Genomic DNA, 15166 nt, shown 5'->3' with positions numbered 1-15166 from the left:
ACGTATTGGTAACAAATCGGGTTATTGCCGACTATGAAACTCAAATCAGTATACGTTTTTGTCGCTTAACGGCTTTTATGTACATTGTAATTGACTATCAGCACTTGAGTGGGCATATAAACGATGTTACATACAAACTATTCAATCTTATAAGAACTTTCTTTCATAAAAATACAATCCCCAAAAGTTTGACTTGTGTACGTTAATCTGTTTTGGAAAACCGTTTCGCGCAAGTTTGTGTCTACGGACAGACATACAGACATACAGACGGACAGACAGACAGACGGACAGACAGACGGACAGACAGACAGACGTCCGCAGTGATTGAAATATACGCCAATTTACTACAGGGGAGTATAGTTCCACCTTATTTTCGTAACGGGGAGTATAATAGGCGGGTGTTAAATGTGTGAAGCGAGGATCCCATGAAGTAGATAAACACTAAGCTTGTACGTACGAGGAATGGAATGTACGAGTTGCCGATTTTTTTATTTTTTTTATTTTATGAAATATAAAATGTTGGTGCGGGGTTTTCAATTGGGATGAGAATCTCAAAATTGCCTTTCGCAAGGCCTAAGCGACGCTTTGGAGAAAGTACTCCTTAAAAATGTGTGATTTACTCTTTAACAATGTACTCTTTAACAATGTTGTGGACAGAAATACACGCCCGTCGATAGAAACATGGCCAAATTGAACAGCTGTTTTAATATCTGAGGTTTTGAATATATGTTCTCCATTTAACTAGTTCGAACAACTGAAAAATTCTTTATTTACATGTGTTTCTTATTTTAAGGCTCTTGCCCACAGGAAAAATGATTTTTATTAAACATTGTGATTTATCATCGGCTATGTCCAATGTAATGAAATTTTAAAATTGCTATTTGTTTGGAATTAATTATTATTATTTTTTGCACGCTTTTACAAATTTAACAAGTAGAAAAATGGTTATGAACAGATCAATATCAAAGATATATTATACATTGATATTAAATATAGAAATGATGTGTATAAATGCAATAACATGTTTTTCCATTTCCGGTGAAAATTTTAATAAATATCAGATCAAGTAGACATAAAGGGAGGTAACTGATCATCGGTTGAGCCCGAAGACCTAGAAGAGTCGGCTCATAAAGAAGAATAAAACGAAGCCTTAAAGTCAATATATATGTAAGCAAGGTGTTTGTAACGTCTTACCGAACCTCACAAAATTCATATTTGAAATGTTAACCAGTCTACTTGTTCTTTTTCGTAGGGATAACACGAATAACAACGTTTCTGGATCTGACGTCACTTGGAATGTCACCTAATCCCAGCACGTGGAGATTGTGAGGTTTCATGCCTCCACTAGAGCTACGGCATTTGGATCAAAGTTCTCGTACACAAGGATATGTTGCATACCGTGGAACACGTCTGGTACGAACCTGTGCGTGCAAAAGAGACATGATGTAAGAAATGTACGTTCATTTCATGACGTATATGCAGATATCTACCGGGGCACGGGAATTGGCAATATTAAAAAGCAAACTAGAAATAGTTTATTTGACGTTGAACGAGACGCACATATACGTGACTTGTATCTTATAAATGCATGCACACGAAAACAACCATATTGTTCAAATGTGTGTGTAGAATGTGTAGAATGTAAAGTAAACAAAAATATTTCAGTGCATTAGTATTATTGAAGATGCCAATAGTGTAATGTACTGACCTCGTTGGCTTGGTAAGTTCCGGTTCATTCATGATGTCTCGGTGGCCGTAATACACGTCGACGCTGTCGGCTCTTCCGGTCAGCTGGTCCGGCTTGTAGACGCCGGTACCGACAAGAAGGCTCTCCTTCGTGCGACACGTAAGATCGTAGAGTTTCGCGTCTTTGGGGATCGTCCGGCATTCCGGAAGATCATGGTCGGTGCTTCCTTCAGTGTTCCCGTTGTCTTCGTTAGCCCAGTTGCGCTGGAGGTACCGGTCATACAAGTTGGCTCCTAACACGTCGGTGTCCGGGTTGTCGCCCACGAAAGAAGGCTTTCTGATTGGTTTATTGATGCCGATGCGCTTAGCGACGTCATTGATGACGTGTTCTGCGTAGCAGTACGTGATCTCGCATGGCTTCCCGATCAGAGCGGTGTATTTCAGATCTTTTCCGGTTATTTTCTTAAACCAACATTAGTGATAATGAAAACGAACTATATTCGTTATGTGCAAAAATGATACAGACATAAAACGGATGTAATAAAAGCTACAACTACCAGACATAAACCATTGTTGAAGGCTGACCTGGTGACCTAGTTTTTGGAGACACGTGCCCCAGAATCGATCTTGGCCTGGGTATTGTAAAATAAACAATTTGACCAAGTTTAACTACGCGTGAGTCTTTTATGTAGCCTAGAAAACACAATTTTCCTAAGATTTCCTAAGGTAGTTTCTTGTGAGAATGTTTGCCATATTCGAAGTCGGCTTAGTTATTGTAAACATGAACATTCCGACCAAGTTTCATTAAGATCAAGTCATAAATGTGGCATCTAGGCAATAACAATGTATTTCTAAGATTTAATCTGGTTATCTATTTTTTAGGAGCATGTGATTCGAACTAGATATTATCAAGATAAGCATTCTGGCCAAGTTTCATTAAGATTTAGTCTTACATTTCGTCGCACTAATTCTAAATGCACGAAAGTCAAAACAACTGATTTTGAGAAAATCACTTCTAAAGTTTTGAAATAACAAACCATGTATTATAAAACAAGATATCTTTATGAAATTTTCACATGTGGTTGATGTATGCAATCCATCAATTTGCAAAATTTAAAGACAATTGCTTTTAAAATAAAAAAAGTTATATTAATTAATAATTTTTGTTAATCTGTCGATTTGTGCATTTATTTTTACATTCGCGACTTTAGAATTAAGGCGACGTATAATTGGCTGAATCATACACAAAGACATTCGCGATTTTGGAATTAAAACGAATAGAACATTGTCACGTTTCGCCAATGTTGAGGGGTCAATAGTGCTTTAGTAAAGTAAGGTACACATATGCCCTTTGTTGCAGCGTTTAGAGCTCGTGGATCCCGACAAAATGATACCAAATATGCCATTTTTGCAATTTTTGACATTCGCGTCTTTAGAATTAAGGCGACGATTTGGACTTTAGCGTTATGAGCAGGTTTTTTTCTTAGATTTGGCCTGGTGACCTGGTGTTTTTCAACTAACAGTGTACTACTTAGTTGTGGAGCGTTCTAAAGATCTCTAAAAATACTTAAAGAATGTTATCTTCCGAAAAACGGACTGAAGTGTGTCTCAATAAGCCGGAAACAAAATAACTCAATATACCTTGTACAGAGCATCGAGGCATACAAGGAACGCGCCATGTCCAAACCGGGGCATACACGCCTGATGCATGAACACGAGGTCCATGTTGCAGGCGATGACCGGAAGTTGGCGTACACAGTGCACGTCCGTGGGGACGTGGCCGCTCACCGGCTTCCCGTCGGTGAGGATTAGGTCAACCAGTAGCTGCAGATGCGACTCCCAGTCGATCGGCTCGCCGAGGAGCAGCACCGCTGTAACCGGAAATGACGTTATAATATGGAATTGTTCGCACGTAAACATTTTAAAAACCAATATACATATTTTTAGATTAAATCAAGACCAGACGATCCTTAAACGCTACTAATATACTAACATTATAACAAACCAGTAACTGTATGATGATTATATTAAACTGCAAATATATAGGAGCAAAAAATACTGTTTATTATCACATTAAAAAAACTATTCAAACATTAGAAGTGCAAACCTCAACGACTTATGTCACAGCATGGTCGAAACCCTCGGTATACATATTCTATTGCATCGACATAATCATTAAAGCGGACAAGTATTTAAGCCACCGATAGTATCACATCTGCCATCTGGTATTGCTCGTCACTCGACCTACCTTCGACGGCGGGAAAATGCGTGTCCTCAGGATGATTGCCGACGGCGACGACGTTGCGGTTCTCGTGGTCGACCATGTCCAGCAGCGGGTACGCCTTCTGGATGTCGGCAAGGGTGCACACGTTCGTGAAGCCAAGTCTGAGAGCGCGGTCAAGAAAACTGACTCATGTGTGCATTTTAGGATGCTTTGCTTTCTTTAATAATATTTTAATTGAGCTTTTGAGTTCCAATGTTTCCATTTACCAATTTAAAGCATTTAATGACAAACTTCAATACGTGCCAAAATCTGTGAAATGTCCCTTTAATATCGTACGGTACTAACTTATATATCAGACAACACAAATAAATTATTCAAAACCATTGAACCATCCTTATTGTTGTTTAAAATGATGTATGTGTTGTTGATATTTTTTATGTTCCTAAAGAAATTATGACTTTAATCACCATCTCGAAAATGATACCCATGAGCTATCTCTACTCGGTACTCCTGTCCGATAACGAGCACGTGCTTATCGTGGAACTTCGTGAGCAGCTTCATTGGCGTCGGCGCGTGGATAACCTGGTCCGGCGTCACCTGAAAACAAGATTCCAGTTTAAATAAAACATATAGTTACCTGCACGATCAAGCGAGTGACGTCGTGAGATACACGTCTCAAACAAAGTTATGACGATCAAAACACACACATGACCTTATGAGATACACGTCATAAAGAACGTCATGACAAACAAACCACACGAGTTACGTCTTGAGATACAAGTTATGCATCACGCAATGATAAATGACATCATTTGAAACGTAAGATATTACAGTGTATGGTAGTTTTGGCGATAATATATCAAATTGGTAAAATAAGAAAATGAATTCTTAACAACGCAAACGATCGATAATAAGATTATATATTTTTGTTCTAAAAAAATTCATTTGCTACCTCAGTAATATGCAACAGTAACTTTAAATAGGGTTAGAGACTAACATACTTAAGTATACATTTTAATGGTATTTATCTAAATCGTGATAATACCATCTTTCCGAGCCGTTTTCAAAGCGACCCACTCAAAGCGAGTACAAGTCAACATACACTTATTTATTGTCCAAGTTTAGGGCCCATAATTTCGCGGAAGCTTACCTGAATATCGAGCCATTTCTGAATCGGTGCCGCATTGTCCTGGTTGCAGTTGCGCGAGTTCGTCACGAAGGCGACCGGAACTCGCAGGTTGCCCTGGTCGTCCTTGAGCAGACGTATGCCTTCCACAGCAGCCGTCAGCGGAGTAGAGCCGCGCGCCAAAACACCGTCCACGTCAAACAACACTCCGAAGTCGGCCTTAACGAAAAAAGTTGTTTTTAAGTTGGATTTGTTACTCCTATCGAATCTAAGTCTAATTGAAATAAAAAATAAACGACGCCAGTTACCTCGTAAACAACGTACTGAGTATAACCATCGAACAACAAAATGCGCAAAACTAGCGTCAACATCACCATACCAATAAGGTACTACATTTTCAATTAATCATTTTGTATTATATGTTCTTTACTTGGAATTACTCAATTGTCTAGACAAATCACTTGTTCAAAACAACATCTGATTTACACCAACATACACACTATTCATGAATGATCTATGGCGTACAAATCAACAACATTGTCTTCTATGTTCTCGTGAAATGACGGTTACAAGTCAATCAAAAGATATCCGCACAATTCTGCGATCTTCATGCAATCTTTATGAAGAATATTCTTTTTAAAGCAGATATTACCGCATTCGGACAACCAACGAAAGTTATTTTACATGATTAAACTAGAGAAACATACTACACCATTTGGAGCCAATGAATTGTTATATCGGCGCTGAGCAATGTTTACTACGAACAGCTGATAATACTACGCGTTGTACGTTCGAACTCATTTGCGCTCATTGTTAAACGTAGACATTTATTTATCTTGATTAATCTAAATCCAGATTTCACTGTTCATAACAAATTAAAGAATATGCTTATTGTAAAATAAATAAAACTATAAAATGTAATTGTACATAACAATCGCTAGTAAATGTCAACTGAATGAATACTGTAAAAATATCATCCGTTTACATCAAGACCCGAAATTAAAGAGGATTTTACAGGCCAGAAGAAAGTTATGTTAACGTCTCATACATGGTGAAATAATGACTGTACACGTTTGTCTTCAAATGTGATACTTTATCTAAGCAACTTATTTTTTAGTCTGAAAACTGTCGCTGAAAATGTTTTTCACCTCGTTGCCAAGCACTGATTCCGTGTCCTTGACGACATCACACGAGGGATCCGAGCCGTCTGAAAGTACACAGCAACGATCCCAGTGTGAATATAACAAATATTGGGTCAGACAAAAATGTAATAACTATCAGAATGTTAATATGTTTACAATGACGTCGCACTTTTAAATTCCCACGCATACTACGAAGTAGCATTTATAATTCACGACAACCATAACAAGTCAATTTAAGCTGCGCGCTACACAGATTCAACAATTATTCATTTAACTATTTTTTTAAAGAATAATTCCTCACTTTTATACCAAGTATTTCGTAGGAATTTGCTTTTTCTGCCATTCAGCAATCTTGATAAAACGCCTACTATCAGGTTTAAACTATTATCACATTGTGAGACATATGGTGTGCGCTGCAGAAAAAATACACAATCGTAACCCAGATGTCCTACAGGTTGATATATTAATAGTGCAATGTAACCTGACTTTCATAATCGCAATGTCATGCCCCGATAACAGCGTCCGAGAAAGAGTTTAACGGGGTGGGGAAGAGTCTAAGATACTTTAAAGTTACATGATTCACACCCTTATATTAACAAATATGCAAATTCGCTGACCTCTAACGATAGCTAACCCGCTCAGAACCCCGAATCTGAACCGCTTTGTTGACGTATTGAAATGCATTTTAGCGAATGCTCGACGAAAATTAAATTCGTTACGATTTCTTGAACATAAATATATTCGAAATCGTCTGATCAACAAATCTTATTAGAGAGGACGGAGAAAGGTCACAAAAAAATTCCCCGCGGACATAACCGATGATGTATTAAATGTCACACACGTATCCACGCGTATAAAAGTTCACACACATATCCACGCGTATAAAAGTTCATACACAAATCTACGCTTATAAAAGTTCACACACTTATCCACACGTATAAAAGGTCACGCTAATATCCACGCGTATAAGCGTCACACACATATCCACGCGTATAAAAGGTCACACACATATCCACGCGTATAAAAATTTCACACACAAATCCACACGTATAAAAGTTCACACATATATCCACACGTATAAAAGTTCACACACACATCCACACGTATAAAAGGTCACACACATATCCGCGATATAAAAGGTCACACACATATGCACGCGAATAAAAGGTCACGCTAATATCCACGCGTAAAAAAGGTTACACACATATCAACGCGTATAAAAGGTCACACACATATCCACGCGTATACAAGGTCCCACACATATCCACGCTGTTAAAAGGTCATACACATTTGCACGCGTATAAAAGGTCACGCTAATATCCACGCGTATAAAAGGTCAAACACATATCCACGCGTATAAAAGGTCACACATATATCCACATGTATAAAAGTTCACACACACATCCACACGTATAAAAGGTCAAACACACATATCCACGCATATAAAAGGTCACGCACATATCCACGCGTATAAAAGGTCACACACATATCCAAGCGTATAAAACGTCACACAAATATCCACGCGTATAAAAGGTCATACACATATCCACGCGTATAAAAGTTCACACACAAATCCACGCGTATAAAAGGTCACGCACATATCCACGCGTATAAAAGGTCACACACATATCTACACGTATAAAAGGTCACACACATATCCACGCGTATAAAAGGTCACACACATATCCACGCGTAACAAAGGTCACACACATATCCACGCGTATAAAAGGTTACACACATATCCACGCGTATTTAAGTTCACAAACATATACACGCGTATAAAAGGTCACGCTTATATCCACACGTAAAAAGGTCACACACATATCCACGCGTATAAAAGTTCACACACATATCCACGCGTATAAAAGGTCACGCTAATATCCACACTTATAAAAGGTTACACACTTATTCACGCGTATGAAAGTTCACACACATATCCACGTATAAAACGTCACACACATATCCACGCGTATAAAAGGTCATGCTAATATCCACACGTATCAAAGGTCACACACATATCCACGTGTATAAAAGGTCACACACATATCCACGCGTATAAAAGGTCACACACATATCCACGCGTATAAAAGGTTACACACATATCAAGGCGTATAAAAGGTCACACACATATCCACGCGTATAAAAGGTCACGCTAATATCCACACGTATAAAAGGTCACACACATATCCCACACGTATAAAAGGTCACGCTAATATCCTCACGTATAAAAGGTCATACACACAAATCCACGCGTATAAAAATTTCACACACAAATCCACGCGTATAAAAATTCCACACACATATCCACGCGTATAAAAGTTCACACACAACTGAGTGATAGTGTGTTTGTGCCAGTGGATGCTAAAATAGTGTCACAAAAATGGCGGACGGTGGCAATTCCGAACCTACGAATAGGGACCTTATGGAGATTATGAAATCTATAAGTAACCGACTAGAGTCCGTAGAGAATAAATTAAAAATTGTTGAAGTCATTGAGAAGAGGATCGGGGGCATGAAGACGGACATCAAAAAGTTGTGGGTGGCATTGGACGAGCGGATGAAGAAGCTGGACGATCGAGTGAAGCGGGTTGAAGACAAGGTGGACGGGGCGGACGTCCACGCAGCGCAGATGGCGTCACGTATCGACGAGCTCGAGAAGGAGCGAGAAGACTTGCGCGATGATGTTTCGTATCTCCAGTCACAGAGCATGAGAAATAATCTTATGTTCACCAGTGTTCCGGAAGACAACGCTTCAGGTAACGAGACGCCGGAAGTGACGGAGCGTAAGATTCGTCAACATCTCGAGGACGATTTCCACATTGCACGCGAGTTGGTGGATTCCATTAAATTCGAACTTGTGCATCGTTCCCCTGGCGCACCGACTGCGGGAAAAGTAAGGAACATTGTGGCGAAGTTTTCGTACTTCAAAGACAGGAAAATGGTGCGAAAGCGGTGGAAAGAACTCGATGGAACTGTTTTCAGTGTGTTTGAGCAGTTTCCACGCGTATAATAGTATAATATCCCACACGTATAAAAGGTCACGCTAATATCCTCACGTATAAAAGGTCACACACATATCCACGCGTATAAAAATTCCACACACACAAATCCACGCGTATAAAAATTTCACACACAAATCCACGCGTATAAAAGTTCACACACAAATCCACGCGTATAAGTTCACACACATATCCACGCGTATAAAAGGTCACGCTAATATCCACACGTATAAAAGGTCACACACAAATCCACGCGTAATAAAGGTCACACACATATCCACCCGTATAAAAGGTCACACACATGTCCACGCGTATCAAAGGTCACACACATATCCAACCGTATAAAAGGTCACACACATATCCACCCGTATAAAAGTTCACACACAAATCCACGCGTATACAAGTTCACACTTATATCCACGTGTATAAAAGGTCACGCTAATATCCACACGTATAAAAGGTCACACACATATCCACGCGTATTAAAGGTCCCACACATATCTACCGTTTAAAAGGTCACACACATATCCGGCCGTATAAAAGGTCACACACATATCCACCCGTATAAAAGGTCATACACATATCGACCCGTATAAAAGGTAACACACATATCCACGCATATAAAAGGTCACACACATATCCATAAATATGAAAGGTATCGCACATATCCACGCGTATAAAAGGTCATAAACATATCCACGCGTATAAAAGGTCTCACACTTGTCCACGCGTATAAAAGGTCACACACATATCCACGCGTATAAAAGGTTACACACATATCCACGCGTAATAAAGGTCATACACATGATATCCACGCGTATAAAAGGTCACACACAAATCCACGCGTATAAAAGGTCACACACATATCCATACGTGTGAAAGGTATCGCGCATATCCACGCGTATAAAAGGTCACACACATATCCACGCGTATAAAAGGTCACACACATATCCACGCGTATAAAAGGTCACACACATATCCACGCGTATAAAAGGTCACACACATATCCACCCGTATAAAAGGTCATACACATGATATCCTCGTGTATAAAAGGTCACACACATATGTACGCGTATAAAAGGAAACACACATATCCACGCGTATCAAAGGTCACACACATATCAACGCGTATAAAAGGTCACTATGAAGGACATTGTTTTAGTAGACAGAAGGAAAACTTAATTTAACCAAACTTACAAGTGCTGTAAATAAACATTTAAACTTGGATACCATTGAACAAAAGCTATATTGGACAATGCGCACTTGAGTTATTACCATCCAGTATATTTTTATTACTATACATTCCCAACTTCCATGGACTCACGTAGTGACGTTGAAGTTTGTTCGTTCGTTGTTATTTGTTTAGTGGTGTTTTTTCGTTTTGTTGTTGTTCGTTTTTGTTGTTTTTCTGTTCTTTTTTCTTTGGGGGGTGGGGGGGTGGGGGAGGGGTGGGGAGGGGGGGCAGGTAGTTACTTAAGAGATATTTAAACGTAACAATCGCCCCAAAACAATAACAAGCAATCGTATGGAATATTAGCTTATCGCGAATATAATATTCACATTCATAGAAAATCTTATATAGTGAAAATAGTTGTGAGTGGCCATGACTTCAAACGAAAAGAGATAGTATGATCTTGAATATTCAACTATGCTTGAACGATTGAATATGGTGACAAGAGGTATGCAGACGTTGACAAAACTAGATAATAGCAATCATACCGTTTTATAAATAGAAACACTGACTCGCTGTGAGACGGTATTATCTACTGAGGTGCGCGTTATGTGACATAATGTCAGCAACTAGCCTCGTGTCAATACGAAAAACTCGAGCAAGGCCGGGAATCAAGTGAAGTGAATAGCAAATATTTATCAATGATTTTCTCATATCTTACGCAAGTCTACAAGGACAACCCGGTGGGTTCATAGTTGATAGATAATTTTCTTAAAGCGACAGGTTCACAGATTATCGTGTGAAAACGAAAGATGCTGATTTATATTAATGTATCCTTATTGACTTCGAGAAAGAGTAAGATTGTTGTGAATAATAAGAGAATGCCTGTTGGGTTCAAGTACTATATATTAATTAATATCGTTCTCAACTGAAAGCTAAAGGCTGAATCAATATAAAAATAATTCTGGACAACATGGGCTTAAAGCATGTACTTTAAGTGCCATCACAGATTAGCCTGGCAGGCCGCACACGCTCATCAGGGACGAAATGAAGCGAAACTTTCCTCTTTACTGGAATTTTTCTTTTAAGGGGAGGCCCTTTTCAACCAAAATCTAGTTAATGCGTAAGTGTCGCAACTGATATGCGGACTGCACATGCTTATCATGGACGGCACTTTACGCACATGCAATAAGTCACGTGTTCCCAGAGCGAGGCTCAAATCTTTTGCGCAACTTAGGTTGATGATCACTTTATAAGAAGACTCAATGCGCATGCGACGAAAAATAAGCAATAAGGTGCCAGCTGTCGTTTTGGCTGTCAATAACAACAAAATAATGATTGCAAATCGATGATCTGAGCTTTATAAAACTTATTGAGGTTCCAGTTAATCAGATTGTGAGAACATTATGTCTTGCCATCGAACGAACACATTCACTGTCAACCTGCTCCAGTCATTAGCATGTTCATTCAGAGGGTGACTGAATTAACATAAGATATCACATAATTTTACTCGAACAAGTCGGTCGAGACACGGGTCAATAGGCCGCAGAGCTGCATACCAACGGGCCCGTAATTTTTTGTAAAGGGTTTACGTGAAACGTATACACGAAAGTAAATTTTGAATTACAATTTACAAATGATGATGCGGTTTGGAAATAGTCATTGCAGCACAAATGAGTCGTGTTCTGAGGAAACTGGGCATAATGCATGCGCGTAAAGTGCGTTCGCACAGGCTAATCAGGGACGACACTTTCCGCTTTTATGACATTTTTCGTTTAAAAGAAGTCTCTTCTTAGCAAAATCCAATTTAGGCGAAAAGTGTCGTCCCAGATTAGCCTGTGCGGACTGCACAGGCTAATCTGGGACGACACTAAACCACATGCATTAAGCCCAGTTTTCTCAGAACAAGACTCACATGTACATACGCTTTCATTTTTCACAATCTTTGGTTTTAGACAACATTTAGACAACATTTGTTAGTATTTCTTAGGTTCGTTTTAAAATGCCTGCAATTGTGATCAACTGATTATAAACAATAATTAGAGCGATTGCTGATAAGCAAATAATTTGATCAATCAAAACAATTATTTGAGCATCTTAATAACAACAAGTAAATAGTTCTACCAAAAGCGACCACTTTTCTTAGCCTGGAAATTTTCATTAAAAAACTGCAGCTACTAAATTAGTTACTAAGTAAACTTAACGCCTCTATGGGACTCTGATAAAGTGGAGAATATCGTCCAATGTCCTTCACACAATTTTAGTGATCATGTTTTATAAACATGGGAACCCACTTTGTGCCCGCTTTAAAACCTAAGGTTATTTATAGCCCGGTAACAGCTGACTATAGGCTGTATCTGTGTTTTGACGTCACGACGATATTTTAATGACACATGAATATTTGACACAGATAAACAGAAAGACTTAACAGATACATGCACACCACGTGCATCATCTTTATGATAAACATCTCGTTTACTTAACTTTGCGTTAAACATTTTTTGCACTCATTTTTGCTTACAACAATATTTCGTAATATACGTCGGTGGACCATGAAACCGCAGGACTCATAGCTTACGATAGTAAATATGTTTAACACTGTAAAAAATTAAAATGGAAAAATTTAAATCATTTTCACTAATTAAGTTCATGCTACTGACTTTATAAAGCACACAGCTATAATGACATTAATGGAGATATGGGAATCCTATTTAAGCGCAGAAAATTCGTAGTTTCAAAAGATATATTCCGTCCTACCAGACTTTTCTTACAGTTTTGTTAATGGAGAAAAGGACATACAAAACTTTATTCCCACTACAAAATACATTATATTTGTTTACATAAATGCAGTTTATTAAAACTTATGCCTTTAGTTAATCAATTCTAATATAATAAAGCTAAATTTTCAATACAAATATACTGGATGCTACTTTTAACAAAATGCATACAGCCTGAATGCAGACATCAACAGGAAACATGATTTCGGAATTTAAATTTCAATAAGAACCCAGTTTCATTTTAAAAGCCTCCCAAATTTCATATTGCAGCTTCACTTTGTGTCTCATCAATCCACCTCAATGTTGTATGCAACCGCGGTATATATAGGAAATACCGGTGATTGTTTTATACCAGAAGAGAAAACATTAAATAGGCACTATTAATCTTATTTTCGTTATTATATTTTAACTCTGTGACATCATGCTTAAATCAATGGATGGTTTAAAAATCAGCAGAAAAATTCGTATTTAATTGAACAAGCCAGGGACATAGTCTGCGACTCACCCTTATTCCGACTTTGGTCCAACACCTTTATGCTGATACCGGATGTGACGTCATTAGTCTTCGAGCTGACGTCTCTTAAATCTTTATCATCGGTAGACGTGATGATGGCGTCTTCATCTGACGTTACGGGTGATGTATATTGCAGGATAACATTGTATGCGAAATCATGCTCCATCTGATCTGTTGTTCAAAGAAAATCAGTAACAGTAGTAAAAGCTTGACTCCCAGCTTTGTCCGGGTTGCCAAAATAGTCCCGATACACTGTTCCACCCTCAAAGCTCCAAATCCAGAGATTTTTGTGCATATCCTTATATACAAGCCAGAGCGTCTATAGATAGCGGATTTGTTCTTACGTTGAAAAATTATCGTCATATTGAATTATGTGTTTATGTAATGTAATATGCGCGTCTCCCTATTGTTCCCTAACCTGATATTCTTGCAAATAGGCATGTAAATATTTGTTATTGTTAGTTCCTAGACGTCATATATTCCGAAAATACCTGTATAAATAAATGTAAAAAAAGCTTATGGAATGTGATATGTATTGATTTATAAACTAATTAAACACGAATACAAATGCATACATAAATATACGATGCTCTGCATAACGAACGGATATGAGACTTACAACTAAGAAAACAACAACAATTAATTGTTTTTGATTTTGTTTTTTTAGAAGAAAATTAACCTTTTTTTTCATAATCATGATTTTCGCATAATCTCTTTACAAAAATGTGTTTGTTTTAAATAAAATAAAATACGTGAAAATGAGAACCACATTATGTCTAAATATTGATCATTTTGTCTACATTTAGAAAGTAATCAACCATGTTACAGATAATACTTACACGTCCTCTTTCGCTGAAAGAAATGAAACGTTGAAATAAACGCGAAACTCGTTAATATCGTTGTTATCAGCCGTTCGTTTTTTCGGCTATGCGGGTATCGGTTGTAAGAGTTGTCAGAGGTTTTCAGCCGAGATGCACGTAGAGGCCTATACGGCGTTCCCACGCTTGGCACGTGGTAGTCACGCGGCACGCATAGCAGATACGGGTGATCTAAGGCACCATGAGGCATTGGTTTTATGAATGGTGTAGCATCTATGTTTTATTTAGTATTGTAGTTGTTTAAAGGGACATGCGCAGTAAACAATAATAATAGTTTGTGAGGTACCCAAATAGTTATTGTTCAGTTACCCACTCTAGTGTTCGGTTGACGGAAGAACACATTTAGAAGAGACTATGATATGAGTTGCGTTCTGAAAAAAAAGGGGTTTAAATGCATGTGCGTAAAGTGTCGTCCCAGATAAGCCTGTGCAGTCCGCACAGGCTAATCAGGGACGACACTTTCCGACTTAACTGGATTTTCGTGTAGACGAATCTTCCTTTAAACAAAAAATACCATAAAAGCGGAAAGTATCGTCCCTGATTAGCCTGTGCGGACTGCACGGGCTAATCTGGGACGATACTTTACGCACATGCATTATGCCCAGTTTTCTCAGAACGCGACTCATATAATATCCGAAATATTCGATAG

The 15166-nt window shown here is 38.3% G+C and overlaps 1 protein-coding gene across 3 annotated transcripts; it reads right to left on the bottom strand.

Moving 5' to 3' along the window:
• Nucleotides 1-476: 476 nt before the first annotated feature.
• On the bottom strand, nucleotides 477-14606 carry LOC127858610 (haloacid dehalogenase-like hydrolase domain-containing 5). Of its 3 annotated transcripts, XM_052395812.1 has the most exons (9): nucleotides 14479-14606; nucleotides 13631-13810; nucleotides 6185-6243; nucleotides 5061-5255; nucleotides 4395-4507; nucleotides 3935-4071; nucleotides 3328-3557; nucleotides 1709-2148; nucleotides 477-1421 (listed from the first exon to the last, which is right to left on the bottom strand). In XM_052395812.1, the coding sequence occupies exons 2-9, from the start codon at nucleotides 13803-13805 to the stop codon at nucleotides 1334-1336; spliced, it is 1437 nt and encodes a 478-aa protein (XP_052251772.1). In that variant the 5' UTR covers nucleotides 13806-13810; nucleotides 14479-14606; the 3' UTR covers nucleotides 477-1333. The 3 variants fall into 3 exon arrangements, with proteins under 3 accessions (XP_052251772.1, XP_052251782.1, XP_052251790.1); XM_052395822.1 differs by lacking the exons at nucleotides 13631-13810; nucleotides 14479-14606 and adding an exon at nucleotides 6796-9231; XM_052395830.1 differs by lacking the exons at nucleotides 13631-13810; nucleotides 14479-14606 and adding an exon at nucleotides 6488-6627.
• Nucleotides 14607-15166: the final 560 nt, after the last annotated feature.

Source organism: Dreissena polymorpha, chromosome 1, assembly GCF_020536995.1.
Source record: "Dreissena polymorpha isolate Duluth1 chromosome 1, UMN_Dpol_1.0, whole genome shotgun sequence".
In the NCBI taxonomy this organism is placed as follows: Eukaryota; Metazoa; Mollusca; class Bivalvia; order Myida; family Dreissenidae; genus Dreissena; species Dreissena polymorpha.
Note: the sequence above shows the minus strand (reverse complement) of the source record. Positions and strands in the feature narration are given on the sequence as shown.

Bases quoted from the DNA above. Each gene is read 5' to 3' on its own strand.
- LOC127858610 (XM_052395812.1), bottom strand. From the start codon at position 13,805: ATGGAGCATGATTTCGCATACAATGTTATCCTGCAATATACATCACCC. The intron at 4,072-4,394 runs GTATCATTTTCG...CCGCGCTCTCAG, and splicing joins CGAGTAGAGATAGCTCATGG to ACTTGGCTTCACGAACGTGT. The intron at 3,558-3,934 runs GTAGGTCGAGTG...TTCCGGTTACAG, and splicing joins GCATTTTCCCGCCGTCGAAG to CGGTGCTGCTCCTCGGCGAG.